The following is a 16,688-nucleotide window of genomic DNA, read 5'->3' on the forward strand; positions in this document are numbered from 1 at the left end:
GAACATTTGCCTACAGTTGTGTCTTTGCCCTTGTGTGTGTGTGTGTGTGTGTGTGTGTGTGTGTGCGTGCGCGTGTGCGTGTGTCAAGGATGGTGTGCGGTTGTGTGCAGGTGTGTAGCTCGAAGGAGATATAAGGGATATTCTCATTGATCCTTTAATATCTGGCCTGAGGCGATGAGAGGGAGCCAAAGAAAAAGTAGCGTGAAGAGCAATAAAGCCAAACGAGAGGAAAAGAAAAAAGACAGCAGGTGAGAGAATGATGAAAGAGTGGGTGTGGAGGACAAGCTACCTGCTAAAGTGATAAAGCCAGAAAGATCGCAGGCGGCGAAAACAGACACAACAAGAAAGTTGGGCGGTTGTTGGGATTATGAGGGGTGTGTTTGTACCTGCGACTGTTTGTCCTTATGTAAATCCCTCACTGTCACAGGTCAGAGGGAAGTTTGGGGGGAAGAGGAGCTTCGTGAGATAGTGTGATGAGAAAAGAAAGCAAAGAGGGAGGAGGAATGATGGGAAGAGTGAGATGAAAGGAAAAAGAGAGATCGTAAATTTTCACCCGGACAGACAAATAAAAACTCTCTCATACCCCGCCTTCTCCTCTCTATTTTTTGCCATGAATGTGAGCCGGCCTTTGTTTCCAGAAAACACCCCGACCCCAAACTCCTCTCCCCTTGTGCCAATCACCCGAAACCATCCCTATAAAACTGAAAACCAATGCAAACAAAAATACCATATGCAAACTTGAAAAAAAATTACAAAAAAACCTCACCCATTAGGTTCCCAAATGACCAACAACACCATATTCTGTACAAAAGCTAGTATTTATTCTCTGTTGAGTTATGATACAGTATCTTCACACAAGAGGAAAATAAATAAACATCTCATTCAATAAATATTATAGAGATATGATTCTTAGCCTTTAGCCACATCATTCAAAGGCACATTGAAAAGAAACAACAATAGAGTCATTCTGAAAAGGAAATTAAGCCATTTGTGAGTTGCCAAGGGAAAAAGCCTCTCTGATTTTATGTTTTACAAGACTTGGAATTTTCAACTTAGTTTGTCTAAACAGAGGTACTTTCATACACGCACATCAAACATGAACTTATCGAGACATGCTAGCTGTAACAAAGCAAAAGACTGAATCATTCAGACCAGACATTCGACAGATGGAACCCTCACAGTTCCCCAAAAACGTCTGTGTAAGTTTAATGTGCGATTCAGCCCTCGTGTGAATAGAGCAGGCCATTGTGTGGAGAATTCACAGTGAACGGATGGGTGTGTTGTTGAAGTTTCTACGTTGCGATGGACATGAAATTGAAAAAAATATATAAATACGAGGGTGAAAAAAGAAGGATCATTTACACAAAGATGCCAACAGATAGAGAAAACAGGACTGGAGACTCCTTTGGGTAAGCGTAGAATTCCAAATCCCCGGACAAATTCAAGGAATGCCAAGAGAGTCACTGACTGCATCTAACTTTTTACATCATGTCCTGTCTCCTGCATATCCAGGCATCCAGGACCTCGCCTAAACTAAAAAAAAGAAAAAAAAATGCCTTTTTGGAATTTGCTGTGATGTATTCAGAGATATGTGGATCGGACAGCCAAATGAGGTTGGGTGGATGTCTTGTCCTGGCTCCGCTAAGTCACTGCATGCCTTGAAGGAAAAGACTCACACTCTTTATAATGTTGCTAAAGTTTTGAGATGTTAATGTGTTTCCAGTATTTTCTCCAGGGTAGACCGAGGCATATCCAAAAGGAGCATTCTGGTACAGGACATAACCTAAAAGTATGAGGTGCTCCATTGACTCCAATGCAAAAAATTCAGATTTTCTTCATTATCAAGCTTTATTTAGCAAGTTAAGGTTAATCTTTTTGCTTGGGGCACTAGTAACACGGACACTTGTTACCCTGACACGTTGGAAGGAAATATACATATTTTTCAATTTGCAAAACCAAAATCAAACCCTGAAACATGTCAGCTGAGGATAACGCTACGATAACGCCTCAAATCAAGTTGAACCCCTCCAAGATCGGGAGGCTCGGCTTTGCCTGATCCAAGTTCGATCACTATTTTATGGACACTGGGCTGACACACTGCTGATATTTTGCGAACATGAGTACTTTCTCTGCTTCTAATGCCATGGTTAGCTAATGCTAGCTGTCTTACTTAGCGTAATACTACATAGGCCTCCTTTTGCTTCTTAAAGATTGTAATATTGAATATGGACCTTTGTAGCTCTACAGTAACGGTGTTGCTCCTCAATGTCGTGCTTCTCACTTGCCAGCTGATCTGGTGGTTTACTTTCACTCTATGATCTGGAGGCTTCAGCTTCTATCTTCAGTTATTTAACGTGATTTTGTTGCTTCATCAATTCGACATCCTGAATATATCCTTCAATTCATATTGTAGACCCTTCTCTCTGCTTCTGTCTGAAATTGCTTTTTGTTTTTGTAAAACTTAGTACTTCTCAGTTTGTGACACTGGGAAAGCTACGCTTGTTTGGAAAGCGTGATGGACTAAATGACAGTAACCCAGTTTAGGAACCTCATCTGTAACGAAAGACTGAAATGTGGCAAGTAACGGAAATATTCTTGCAGCACATACCCATTAAGAACCTTGCTATTTATATTACATTTATTTAATTCTAGGGTTCCATGTTGCCATGTTGTTGGATTTCTATCCATCCATCCATTTTCTTCCGCTTATCCTGTTAATGGTCGCAGGCAGCTGGAGCCTATCCCAGCAGCTTTCAGGTGAGTGGCGGGGTTCACCCTGGGCAGGTCACCAGTCCATCTCAGGGCCAACACATAGAGACAGACAACCATTCACACTCACAGCCACACCTACGGTCAATTTAGAGTATCAATCAGCCTCGTCCCCTCTTCATGTCTTTGGACTGTGGGAGGAAGCTGGAGTACCAGAGAGAACCCACACAGGAACAGGGAGAACATGCAGACTCACACAGAAAGATCCCGTGCTGGAGCCGGGGGGTCGGACCTGGATCCTTCTTGCTGTGAGGCGACAGTGCTGACCACTGCACCACTGTGCCACCCATTGTTGGATTTTATTTATGCATTTCAAATAGTTTATTAATTTTGGATATAACAGATTAGCCAAAATAAATTGGGGTCCTTTTATTTTGCAGTTATGGATATGCTGGCCTTGAAGTAGCAAAGGTTGACAACCCCTGTTTTATGGGGTCTAACACAGGGACATAAAAAAAATGGTAACACGTTCAATCGTGCGTTATTTCCTCTGTTTCTTCAAGCTCCTCCTGGCTCCATTAAACAGATAAGAAAGATGGTTTGGATCACAAGACTATTCAACATCCGAAAAAAAAAGTTACAGCTGATTCTATTCTACAACACTTCTAAGAGTGTGTTTTGTATGTCCCGCCAGGCTATGAAATCACCCCAAATATGAGTGAGCACTGAATCAAAAGCCGTATAGAAGTGATTGGTATTTTAAGGCACCAGATACTACAATAAGTCTAACTGTGACCACCTCTGTGTCAGGACAGTATGTGTAGAGCTGTTGTAGAGTTACTGTAACTGACCAGTGGACCTCTGATTACTCAGCAATACCCCCTCTGCCCATTCTTTCCAGAGCTCATCCATTGAGTCATGCCTCCTCCCGTCTTCCTCTCCCTCTCCGCCTCTTCCTTTCTTCCTCTATGCCCTCTTCATCCCTCTGGCCATTTCCTCATCTTGTTCACACTCCTTTTGTGTCTTCCCCATTCAGAAAAATTCCCTACTTCCTTAGAGAAAATGAATGTTTGCTGATTCACACATGTTGTGTCATTGAATCACTCAATGGCTGGTCTATTTCTCTGCCTGTCACTCAGTCTACCCGTGTGTGTGTGTGTGTGTGTGTGTGTGTGTGTGTGTGTGTGTGTGTGTGTGTGTGTGTGTGTGTGTGGTATGGGTGACTGTGTGTCTAACCACCTACAGTGGTATTTCTGGTGATCTATGAGCCGTGAAGTCCGGTAATTCAGCCCAGTCTCAGTGCGTCTCGCTCAATGAGCTGCTATGTGCATCAGACGATTGACAGTGCTGCTAATGTGTTGTCTTTGTGTGTCTAATTTTACATTAGACTTTTAATGGTGACCATCATTCATTCAATTACAATTTGAATGAATGTGTTTATACACTTTTGTGTGTGTGTGTGTGTGTGTGTGCATTAAATGTTTTCTCTTCCACACAGATAATGTGCAAATAATAGATTTTTTAATACATTTGTGTGTTTTTCTGGTTCATTGTCTCAGCCTCTGAGTCTCTTTTTGAGACGGTTAAAGTCCTTCGCTGATCGCCACAGCCAGCTCTGCAGCTCTCGCAATATCCAGAACCCCTCCACCTTTCTGGCAAAGTCGTTCATTGTTGGTCGCACCGAGAGCAGCAGAGAGGAGGATGTTGAGGAGAGAAGTGGAGTTAAGGGAGGTGAGATGAGGGAGGTTCCCCTCCGTAAAGACAGAGACTGGGGAGGGAGGGTGTGCTCCTCCCCTGTGCTGAACTGGTAAAGGAGGGAGAGGGTGGAGAGAGGTGGTTGGAGTGTAGGGGGGAGTAGTGAGCGAGGAGGCCGGCGCTGGTGATGGGCAGTAGAGAAGGAGAAAGAGGAGGTCAGTTCTACCTCATCCCCCACTAAAATCCCTCTCCCTCCATTTACAATCAGACCATCCTCCTGTCTGAGCGTGTCCAGGTGGGGTAAGTTGAGGTTGTAGCTGAACTGATGGCTGGTTTGGATGGTCGGCTGCAGAGCAGAGCTGAAGCTCTCAGTGGCGGGGTATGACACCTTGACCATGTGTTCAGAATGCTTTTCTTCCTCCTCATCGTCCTCACTGATGCTCAACAACCGCCTCCTCCTCCCCCATCTCTCAGCTCCCCCATCTCGCCGCAGCTCCTCCTCCTCCTCCTCCTCCTCGTCTTTTTCGCTCGGGGCCCATTTCCAACTCTCAGGCTCATCCCTCCTCCCTCTCCTCCCCCTCTCTCCTCTTCCCTTTTCCCTCGATCCGACACTCCTTCCTCCAGCTGTGGCCGCCTCCACTCTCCTCCCCGTCTTCCCTCTCTTTTTCTCTGTCATATCCACAGTGAGGCCGCCCTCTCTCTCCCCTCTGACCACCCTCGCACCGCTTCGTCTTTGGTTGCTACGATGACCAGACTCTGTCCTCGTCCCGCCTCTGGACCTGTACAAGTTCTGGCTCATTAATGGGGCCGGACGGTCTCCCTCTGCCCCGCTTTGAAGGTACTGCACTTCGCCAGTGTTCGCTTCAATATTCGCAGATGACGGAGGAAGGGCGTAACCCAAAGTGGTCATCAGCGCTGATATTGAGCCCAGAAGCCCGTCCAGGCCTGTGCAGAAGTGCAGCAGGGAGGTCTTGAGGGAGGGGCAAAGGGTGGAGCGAGCTAGCTCCCTCACAGCCGCCAATAGGACGGAGTACGCCTTCTGGTTCTGGGCCAGACGTGCTTGGTTCTCCAGGCCGTGCCATAGCTCCAAACGGGTGGCAGCACTGGGCAGGGAGAGAGCCGTGCTGTTGGGCCGAGGAGGGGAAAAGTCCTTCTCGTTGAATGGGGGGCCTAAGTAGGTGAGCTGGAGATCAACACAAGCAAGAAGTTTCAAAGTTTAGTACAAGAGTGAAGACATTTGAACATCAACCAAACACTGTCCTCTTTTTAGTCCTGCTGATTCTGTAAACAACACCCAAGAATGGAAATGTCACTTAAAAGTAGCTCAGCAGTTTTTCATGAGTCAAAATATTTTTCATTATTGGTAAAATGACTTCTCTACTTTCTCATCTCTAAAAATCAGCATTCAGCATCAAGACAATTAACATTTCCTTAAATTTTTCAAGATGAAGGCATCACGCCTGGCTGGAATATTCTAAAATTACATTAGAGACAGGACTGAATGACTTCTTGCCAGAGAAAAATTTTAGTTTAAATTGGGCGCTGATAACCTTAATTTAGCATAAGAAAAGGAAGCAGAGGAAGTGCTGGCTCACAGTCTGCTTACAAGTCCTGACATTTATGCTCAGCTAATTTTATTCCTGTACCTTTAATCCACCTATGGAACATGAGATTGGTATCGATTTTAGCTTCCAAAGTCTAGTTTTCTCTGGAACCGGTTGTAAGGCATTAAATATGTAATTCCTAAAGCACCTATTGAGTCTGTAAAAATGACAGGACATTGTTTTCGGTGACAAGGGAATTGCTACTTGGTGATCGTCAACATTTATCATCTTAACGTGTCATTGCTTACGCCATGAAGTCATAATGGGATTGAAAATGGAACATCTACAAATTTACCAACACACCCTTTTCTTACAGACCTGCATTGTGGCTTAACTGTCACATCCATCACTTAAGGAGTCTTTTTTGGGTGGGTGGGGGGTGGGGGGGCAGGGGCCTGCTGTTCTCAAATCTTGGAAATCTCTGAAATCCAGTCTAAGACCTGTGTTATACTCCTAAACAGATGTGAATGTGAAACAGCTGTGTCCACCATGGATGCGCCAGTATTCCGATTGATTCTACTTTCTGGTGTCTGCTTGGACAACGTGCTGCACACAAATAAAACTCACATACACACACACACGTCTGTAGGAAGAAGTATTCCGCACGTGTGCACTGCAGATCGAATAATAAGTATGGCGACGTGCATCCAAGAAGAAGAGGAACTGCTTAATCTTTTGCAAATTCTGGAAAAAAAAATGAAAGCATAGATTCCTCTGACACCTCGCTGGATGTGTAAGTGGGGTCGAACTCTCAGCACCAGTTGACTACTTCCTTCCGTTACCTTTCTTTGGGAGCTTCCATTATTGCGTCTATATGCAGACACTCAAATGTGAAATGTAAATCATCTACAGAGAAGATTTGTTGATAAAAGGTAGCATTAAACCACAAACTTTGACTCACATATACATCTTTGATTTCCTTCAGCTGATACTCCAGGTATTTGGTCAGCTCGTACGTGCTCTCTATTGAACTCCTCTCACTCGCCAGGTTGTGGGAAGAATCCAGCGCCGTTGCCATGGCAGCAGCCAATAGCAAGACAAGATGGTTTTGATGGACTGTGGAGAGGACACAAACAGCTTGATTAAAACTCACATGGTGTGAGCTGTTTCTTTGGTGACACTCACATCTTGGGCGTCCAATTGATAATTACATCACCGCGGAGGTATTCGTAATCATAACAATGAGGTGTAATTTATCTGAACCATTATTTTCTCAGACATGTTCTGATTATTTATCTTGGAAGTCGTTTTTTTTAATGAATTTGATGATTTGAGAGCCTGAAAATGACCTCCAGCGTCAGTTTCCAAGCTCTTCTCCTGTCGCTGCACCATCAAATTGTTTATATGAAATTTTACAATATTCTAGTTTATTTCTTTGTCTCCATGGCGATAGCCTTGTCAGTTTACATACTGCCAGGTCAGAGTTATCTAACACCGCCAATAAAGCTTTTTCCTGGTCTAATCTAATTTTAGAGGTTTCTGGCTGTCAGAGGTTTACACTAGTTTCAAATAAAACCTCACTTAATAGCTTCAGACAGTCAGACAAATGGCTCTTAGGTTCAATGCAACAGCCTGTCAGGCAACACACACACACACACACACACACATACACACACATACACACACTGGCACCAACGAAAATCAGAAAAACAGACGTGGTTTTCTTTGCAATCATAAACACGTATCAGTTGTTTCGGTGGAAGTTTAGTTTCGCAGTGTTTATGTAGGTGTTTTGTGTTATTGTGTGATTGTTTGTGAGAATGTGTGCTGCCGTAATTATCCATCAAGATCAGAACTACGTTGTTGTGACTCCATACTTTTGTGTGCATCTTGGTAGGTGTGTGTTTATGAGCAGCGGGACTGGAAACCTTTTAGCGTCTCTGTTTCTGGTTTCAAACAGAGAAAATTGGAGCTGAAAGGTGGTTTTCAACATTAAGGAACATGTTCGTCCGACTCTCTTTGTCCTGTTTATGCTCTCTCTCTCTCTCTCTCTCTCTCTCTCTCTCTCTCTCTCTCTCTCTCTCTCAACACTTCCTCGGCCCCTCATTCGAGTGCAACACATATGTCTTTTGTCGTCTCTGCTCTCTGTCATCCTTTTCCGTCGTTTCTCTGTACTCTCTCTCATCCGCTCTGACACCCAGACGGTAGGCTGTGATTCATGGGTGTCATTATAGGCAAACCATGCTGCTGTTTAACAGGTGTGAAATATGTATTGCACAATGTGTGTGACCGTGTCAGCTCTCCTGTTTTCTGCTCAGGCTGTCTTAAATGCACCTCGGGCCTCATGTTGCCTCATCAATTTAATCCCTTTCTCTCCCTGCTGCACTCACATTTTCCATTCTTTCTCATCACTCCTCTTCTTCTGCAGAAAGTTTTCCACCCTCCTGTATTCATGACTCTCGCTTTTGTGCCACAGGTCAAAATAAAAGCAGCCAATTAACCCCAATTAGCTCACCAGCTACTCCTACTGTACTTTCTCTCTCTCTCTCTTTCATCTCCCTGTCATGAGGGGTCTCACAGGATCAAAAAATGACGGAATCAATTGAACTCCTGGCAAAACATTTACACTCAACTCCTTTTTTCCTCTGGCTGAGGGTTTAGATCAGCCTGTACCTGGAAAACAAATCTCTACTTCCATATTGCGCCCAAGCTAACATTATGTACAGTATATCAAGAGAATTAGTAAATTTCAGGAAACATGAGATATTAAATTCCCTCTTGCCTATGTGCTTCTACAAAAATATATTAGCTTTCCTTGACTGTTTCATTCATTTCCAATGATAGCATGTCATCGAGAAAAAAGTAGTCTTTTCTTCACCTAAAAAAGTTCAACATTGCTTTGAATAAAAAGCTATATTCATCAAATTGTTTTAGTTTTGATGATCAAATCGAGACAAAACAGTCATGTGCTTCTGAAGAATTTTCCCTAAATATATTTTGTTCTCTCAAAAGTATAATACTGTGTCTCAAGAGGCCAGAGAGGTCATCTTTCTGCGTCAGGTATTCATACCCTTTCGTACACACTGGGACCTGTATTTTTGAGAGTACTGAGAAGGCTACTTGGATACAGAATATAAACATGATACCATTAAAATCACTTCATAAATGTCTTCCAAACTGCCAAAACTATGTTCTCCAGATCCAGAACATGCACAGGATGATTGCTAGAAGCTAAAACATTCCTCTTTCAGCCATTTTACATTAGGACTCAATACTATTTTATGTCCTGTCAATGGCCAAGAAGAATTCTCAGGGTCTTAATTTATAGATATCGATCCAAATCATCGTCCAACGGCATTCACGCGTTCTTCCTAATATTTACCATCTTTCATGCATACTTGATCAAATTCCATCCATCAGGTTTTTGAGATACCCCTCTAACAAATAAACAAAGACATTAGCTTGTGGAAGCTCATAACAGAGCAATCTTTTAACTCAAGCTGCACCACCTTCCAAGAAATGTTCTTAAATTGTGATTAAGACAAGGCAGCCCCCGCTTCACTCACACACACACAGACACACATACAAACAGACTGAAAGCCAGACACACACACACACACCTTGAATTCAGTCAGCTAGGACAACCCCCGCCAGCTAAACTTCATCAACCGCAAAAACCTCATCACCTGTCAGAAGCAATAAGCATCCTCAAGCTCTGTCTGAACATTTGAAGCTCTTCAAGACACAGACTCCTCCAACGCTACATTGTTAGCATCAAAACATCCCAAACCTAACATTCCATCATTATATCCTAAAGGGAAAGAACACACTGTGAGTGAAGGGTCAAATTCAAAGGAATAAAGAGATAAAGATAACACGGAGGGAAGAGAGTTCATCGTGAAAATCAAATAAATGCAGCTAAATAGTCTGAGATGATTGCCAGGCAGCTCTTGTTTAGATTGAGCGCTGACATATCAAACAGCATCCTCCACCACAGTTAAAAACAACACTCTTTCCACCAGCAGCGTAAACCGAGACAACTCAAATCCACAGCCGTGTTTTTGTTATATAATATTATATTTAGAAACTACAATCTCGTCGGCATATAGCCTGACATCAAGGCGAGCCCCGCAGGCGAGGAGCCGCGTCTGTGTACCTGGCAGTGGAAGCACACTCCGCAGGGCAGGGTTGAAACCAGAACATTCTCCGAGGGAGGATTGCATTACAGCAACACAGGGGTTCCCTACAACGTCTGACCATGACCTGCCTCTGTGTGTTGCTGTGTGACTTTCTACACATTTTGTGATATATTCCCATTAAGGATATATAAGTACACGCACGCACACACACACACATACGGGGGAGAGCCATTATTCAAAACAGATTATAATTTTTTTTCGATGTTTTTCTTTTCCTTGATGTAAAGTCAGATGTGGCACTAAGCTGTCTGGCTGCCATCTGCAAAACAGAGCCGAATATGAGGTGCGAGCGCCAGAGCTTCTGGGATCCAAATGGGTCAGTATTAAATACTGCCAAGGGTCACAGTTTAGAGTTGAATTCTGGGGCAGAAATATAGCATTCAAGGGAAAATAAGAGCCTTGTAATACACTTGACACTTTAAGCTCCAGACAGTATTTCGTTAAAGCAGTGACCCGACGTTTGCGGGTGTTGTTTCACTTCCATCTGAGCAGAATAGTATTTCATCTTTCCCAACATGCACCACTATTTGAGGTTTTAAACAAGACCTTCAACAGAATTTGGTATTGTGGGAAAACCATGTGCAAGTAAATCTCTCCAGTCTGGTCCAGGAAAAATTCGCTCCATTGCCAAAAATGGTTGCCCTCCATTGCTCTGACCACATGAAAGAGATCCTAAACAGAGGAAACATCAGTAACTGAAAGAAGTTATGTTTCAGGTCCAAATTAGACATTTATCATTTCCAGTGCAGCGCTGATTAGTAGCCTAAATGCATTGTCACAGTGAACGTTCGATGAGAATGTTCTGGGAATGGGCTCGCAGTCTTATTTTGGAAAAAAAAGAAGAAAAAAAAAGGTCGAACCGCCAGCTGTTGCATGTGTTTTTAAGAACCAAAAGCTGAAAGTGAGATGATACATCCTCTCCGTCTGCATGTCACCGTAGAACGCCTCTGCCGCACCATTTGAAATTAAACATTGGTGACATCATTCATGTTTCATACGCTATAGTCAAGGGCAGTTCGGTGTCCAGAGGCTGGGTCAGTGTTTTCGTATGTCATGTTGTGAGTGACACAATGTGGATTTTGGCTCAACCATTACATCTAATCTGACACCCAAGGAGTAAAAGTTTACTGTGATCAAACATTCTTGTTCACATTGTATAATTCAGGCTGTAATTATAAACCGCAAAGTTAGAAAAACATCCCCGTTTGCCTTATAATTATGAGTCTGAAAGGAATTCTTGACAATTACAATATTTCCCCTCGTGGTGACGAGAACAAGCCTACAAGAATGTCAACAGATGACAGATGGCTGGTTAGCAGTTGTATCTAAATAGAAATGGACAGGAATTGAACCGGTTCACCTAATTCAAACAGACATGTATGCATTACAGTTACCGCACAACAAAAAGACTCATTTAGAATATTTGAATGATGCGATGACAAGGCCTCAAGCTTCATCATAGGCCGCAGCGACAGAACTCTCTCAAGTCGGAATAAACAAAGAATTAAAATACTCCGATAGAGCGTCTCACAACCCAGTGCAGCGTGGCTTAAAAGGCGCATCTTTAATACCATTTCTGAATGTACAACTGCATCTTTTTTAATTTCAGTATGAACTACATGATGTGCATTGTATTTAGGTGGCTGTCTTCACATCTCTGTAAAGGACTATATTTGAAAATTAGCCAGCTGGTTCACGCTTTCACGTTTACTGAAATACAGATGAATATGTGTTGCCCTCATAAATTCATAAAATGAAATTAAAATCTTTTTTTAATACGTCCACTTTGCATGAATGCGCCACACACTTATAGGTACTTTTTTTTTTTTTTTTTACGAGATTTTACCCAAGTTCATGAATGCATCTCAGCCTTCATCTGCAACTGAATCGAGCTCACGTGTTTGTTCTCTACTCTATTTATTTATTTTATAGTTATTGTAGAGTTCTGCGTGTACGCATCAGTGTCTGTCAGTGTGAATTAATAACCGCATCAAATAAATAACGAGGGCTGTGGGCTTTGCCTGAAAACTACAATTTGCAAAAAGCCAGTGAACAATATGTTGATGGATTGGTCTTGTCTGCTGATATCAGCCTTCCACAGATGTATTATTTTAGCTTCTCAGCATTGATAGGATAAAAATTCAGATAAAGTTTGAAAACACCAAGGTTTGCATACATTGTTCCTGAGTAGACCGTTGAAATTAGAAACATTAAAATGCTGCTTGTGCACAACAGTGAAGTAATTAATTTATGGGGTTTTGTTTATATTTTATTTTACTTGTATAAATGTTTTTTTTTACATTAGCATATTTAAACCTACACTTCGTGATACTCTGCTCCTCTAAAATCCGGTGTCTGTAATCCTAATTTCTGAGTACAACAGACTCGTATTTTCCAGGATTTCAAGTCCACACTTCAGCGAGTTTATCGTCAAGTATAATGACTTAAGCTGCATTATCAGTATTATCAATATTATCGTACAAAATTACGTAGGTTTTTTCATGGTTTTCCTCAGAGTACGAGCTCACCTCTGCCTTGTCTTGCATGTTAGCTGTTGTACAGCTACCGTGGCTAGCTGGAGGCTTCATTGTTGACAGAAAAAAATGCATCAGAGCCAAATACCTTTTTTTTTTCCTGCAAATTTTTTTTAATTATTCCATTACACTGCACCGGGTGGTAATTTTGCTTCAGGTCATAACACTTATCCTTAACATAAACACACCTGTGCAGGGTGCCGGGGGCAAACATGCATCAACTGACTGTGGCGTGAGCCCCAGTGGAAGCTGTCGGAGCCGTAAGTCCGTCTGATGGTAGGGTGAGTGAGGGTGACTGGGGGTGAGTTTGGGTGGGGGGGTTGACAGTCTAGGGTCAGGGTCGGTGCCTGTGTACAGTTAGAGGCCAGATTTATGAGCAGCCTGTACTCAATCAAATGTGCATTCCTTCACTAACTCAACACACACAAATGAGCTCACACACACACACACACACACACACACACACACACGTGCACACTTGTTGATCCAGAATTTGCAGTAGAACCGTGAATAAATCCATATAAATAAACTAATACGTACTCACGCATACGCACACGAAAATTCATGCATGGACACACACTTATTATCTCTGGAGAGTTTTTTCCTCGGTTGTTTGTTCCTACTGAAACTCAGAAAGATCCTCTTGGCGCTGGACACACACTGAGGTTGCCAAACTACATCAATGACCCAAAAAACAAAGGCACAAACTCCCACACAACCTAATAAAACCAATGTTGATGCTAATCATCGTAAACCCCTCGTCTGATGTTCGGTTCCCCTTTTAACCCGGCTGTTTGCCTTCCTCTTCACCTCGACGTCATTCTATCTGTGCCTTTTTCAAATCTTGCAATCACGCCATGCTGTATCTTCACGTTTGGTTTCAATTTCTGTCACTTCATCTGTTTCCCACTCTCCTCAAATCTCCATGAAACATCAAACTTACATCCTAAATTCTCCTTCCTCTCTGTCCCTTATTACCTTTACCCTCTCTTCTTTCACTAATTGGCTCCACTTGTTCCCTACATCTCCATCTTTCATTCCCTCCTTCCTTTTTTTCAGACCTTCATTACCTCATAACCTCCCCTCAGCCTCTGCTAGTCTCCACATGGGGGTTCCTCCTTCAAACACTACAGAAAGAGTCGGCTGAATTTATGTTCTGCCTCAGGAGGAATCAGGAAACCTTGTCGCTGAGTGTGTGAACTCTGAAATAGATTCGATTTGATGGCCCATGAACAGAAAATGAATCCGTGACAGCGGTAGTGACATTAATTTATTCTTGATTTTATTTAGTTCCAGCTTTTAAAATGTGCAGCTTTGTTGCATTTTGCTATCTCATGATGATACAACTCAGATGTTTGGATTTTGGACTGCACGTTATTTTGAAAATTGATGGAAATTTTTTTTTTTTTTTTAAACTAGAGTTTCATACACTGTAGATCAGAGTGCCCAAAGTGTGGGATGGGACCTTGTCGGGGTGGTAAAAATTAAATCCGATTGAAGAACGTTTACAAATCGATTAATTCACTCATAAATTCTTGGAAAAGATTCAAAAATAAACATATTTGTTGAATTAAGAATAAACAGCTAGCGATTTTTATTTTGGGGCCACTCTTCTAAAAAAAAAAAAAGAATTTAATCATAGAGAAAGCAATCAGCCAGAGAATAATGAAGAATTATGAAAATAATATACTTTTTAAAGCAAATTTTAATATTTTAAACTGCGACTCTGCTACGTTTCATAGATAAACTATCCAATAAATTAAACACAATTATATCTTTTATATATATTTACATATATATATTATTGAAATATAGCTCTCCCTGAATGTATTTTATCACAAATATATTTTCTAATCTTTTAACTTCTTTTGCTTTCAAATAATATCCTCATATTGGGTTGAAGGATCGTGACAGACGGAAGACGAGGAGGTGGAGGAAGAAGAGAGAATTTAAAAGGAAGGAGGGAGAGGAAAAGGAGGGGGTGAGGGAGAGTTTTCTGAAGCGAGGGGCCATGTTAATTTGGGAAAAATGTAAACAGCATGTGTAACTGTTCAAAGCGTGACCGACTCATTTTATATCATTCCCCTCGTCTCTCTCTCTCCTCTTTCCTTCTCTTCCCCTCTGGGTGCTGCTAACTCCTGTCAGTGGGGGAATCTGCACTGCATTAACCCCTCTATTGCCGCTCTGTCTGTCTGTCTCTCTCTCCTCCCTCTATTTACTTTAATCTGCCTCTACTTCCCTCCATTCTCTCCCCCAACACACACACACACACACACACACACACACACACACACACACACACACACACACAAACCCCTCCACACATCCTCTCTACATCCCTATATATACCGAAGCGAATCAAGAGATGTGAACACTCTCTTTTACTCTCTCTCTCACTTTCTTTCTCTCTCTCTCTCTCTCTCTCTCACTTGCTTTCTCTCTCTCTCTCTCTTTTCACTCTTCCTTTGTTTCCTCCTATCAGCCAGTTTTTGCTCTCTGGCCCAACACACACTAACGTTTTTATCCAAAACACAAATTCAGCGCTCCCAGCAGTAACAGGCCTTGTGTTTGAATGTGTGTGTGTGTCTGTGTGTGTGAGTGTGTCAGAGACAGAGAGAGAGAGAGAGTGTGTGTGCGTGTGTGCAAGGCGCGTGCATGAGACAGAGGATGGGCTGCATGAATGGGAATAAAAAAATGTGTTTATACCTGGGGAGGTGTGAGCGTTTGTGTGTTGGCGTGCGTGCATGTGTGTGTTGGCGTGCGTGCATGTGTGTGTTGGCGTGCGTGCATGTGTGTGTGTTTGTTTTCTTTGTTCATATTTTTCAGTCTTCTTAGCCCTCTGTTTATGGTGGAGTTTTTTACGTTTCAACAAATTTTCTGACAGACGAGGGGAGAGAGGGAGGATGACAAGAGGACAGTCATCCGTCAATCTTCTCCTCTTTCTTGCACCCCTTTTCTTTCCTGCAGCAACTGAATGAGCTCTCCAAATATGTGTGTGTATGTGTGTGTGCATGCATGCATGCTCACACCCTGACTAACGTGAATCATGTACTTTCTCATATCAGTGACAGCTAACTAGACAGGGTCTTAAGCCTCTCTGACCCCTGAATGTCAGCTGGGGTTTTTTTTTTTCTCAAACTGTGAGTAAAAAAGTCTTGTTCAATACTCTCACACACATAATCTCTCTTTTTTCTTTCCATTACTGTCCCCTCCTTTCATTCTTGATACACACATTTCTTGCAAAATCTAAAACAAAAAAAGATTCAGTCAATAAAGGTCAAATGTGTCTTTTGTGTTGAGTTTCTCTTCTTGATTTTTTTCATTTCTTTTTGAAAAACATGTTTCATATTATTCTTCTACAGTGCAGAGTTTCTTGCAACCAAACGGAGACATTTGTTCATCATTCAAATTCTTTCGTGACTCAGTGATTAACAACATTCTGAACAAACTTGAGTTTAAACGTGAACACAATTTGTACAAATAAAACAATCAGGCCGAGTTTAATTTGTTTCCTACTCCTTACTGATTAAATTAATTACGGTTTAGACTACAAATGTATGCCAAATCGAACCGGGATAATATTTAGAGGGTAGTAGACCAAAAAACCCCAAAACAAAACTGCTTTGTAAAAACTTTTTCACAACTTAAAATATCAGCTGTGCATGTTAGAAAGAAAGGCTCTTCATTTTTTTCATGCTAGTTCTGGTTATGCCAGATTACTTCAAAAGTACTTTAATCAACTTACCTCCGCCAAACTTTTTCATTTTCTTCAAATCCTGTTAATTCCCTTCAGTGCGCCCTCACAAACTCAGCACGTTTAAAAGCCAGAATAAACTGATCTTGATTCGTTCTTTAAAACAAACTTTTCATATCTACTGAATTAAATCTGCCGTGAAGATGATGAAGAAAAGCAGCAGGTGACGTCGATCCAGTCCCGTGTAAGGATGTAGACCTGAGAGGAGACGATCCCGGGATGGAGCCGAAATATTGACGCTCCGCTGGCTTGA

The 16,688-nt window shown here is 42.1% G+C and overlaps 1 protein-coding gene across 1 annotated transcript; it reads right to left on the reverse strand.

Annotated features, from left to right (window-relative positions):
* Nucleotides 1–398: 398 nt before the first annotated feature.
* Nucleotides 399–16,688, reverse strand: clcf1 (cardiotrophin-like cytokine factor 1). The gene is made up of 4 exons (XM_086222666.1): nt 16,427–16,688; nt 6,910–7,064; nt 4,799–5,587; nt 399–4,750 (listed from the first exon to the last, which is right to left on the reverse strand). The coding sequence occupies exons 1-4, from the start codon at nt 16,443–16,445 to the stop codon at nt 4,265–4,267; spliced, it is 1,449 nt and encodes a 482-aa protein (XP_086078792.1). The 5' UTR covers nt 16,446–16,688; the 3' UTR covers nt 399–4,264.

The sequence above is a fragment of the Aulostomus chinensis genome, chromosome 13 (assembly GCF_037954235.1).
Source record: "Aulostomus chinensis isolate RoL2024-O1b breed Wild chromosome 13, RoL_Achi_v1.0, whole genome shotgun sequence".
Classification (NCBI taxonomy): Eukaryota; Metazoa; Chordata; class Actinopteri; order Syngnathiformes; family Aulostomidae; genus Aulostomus; species Aulostomus chinensis.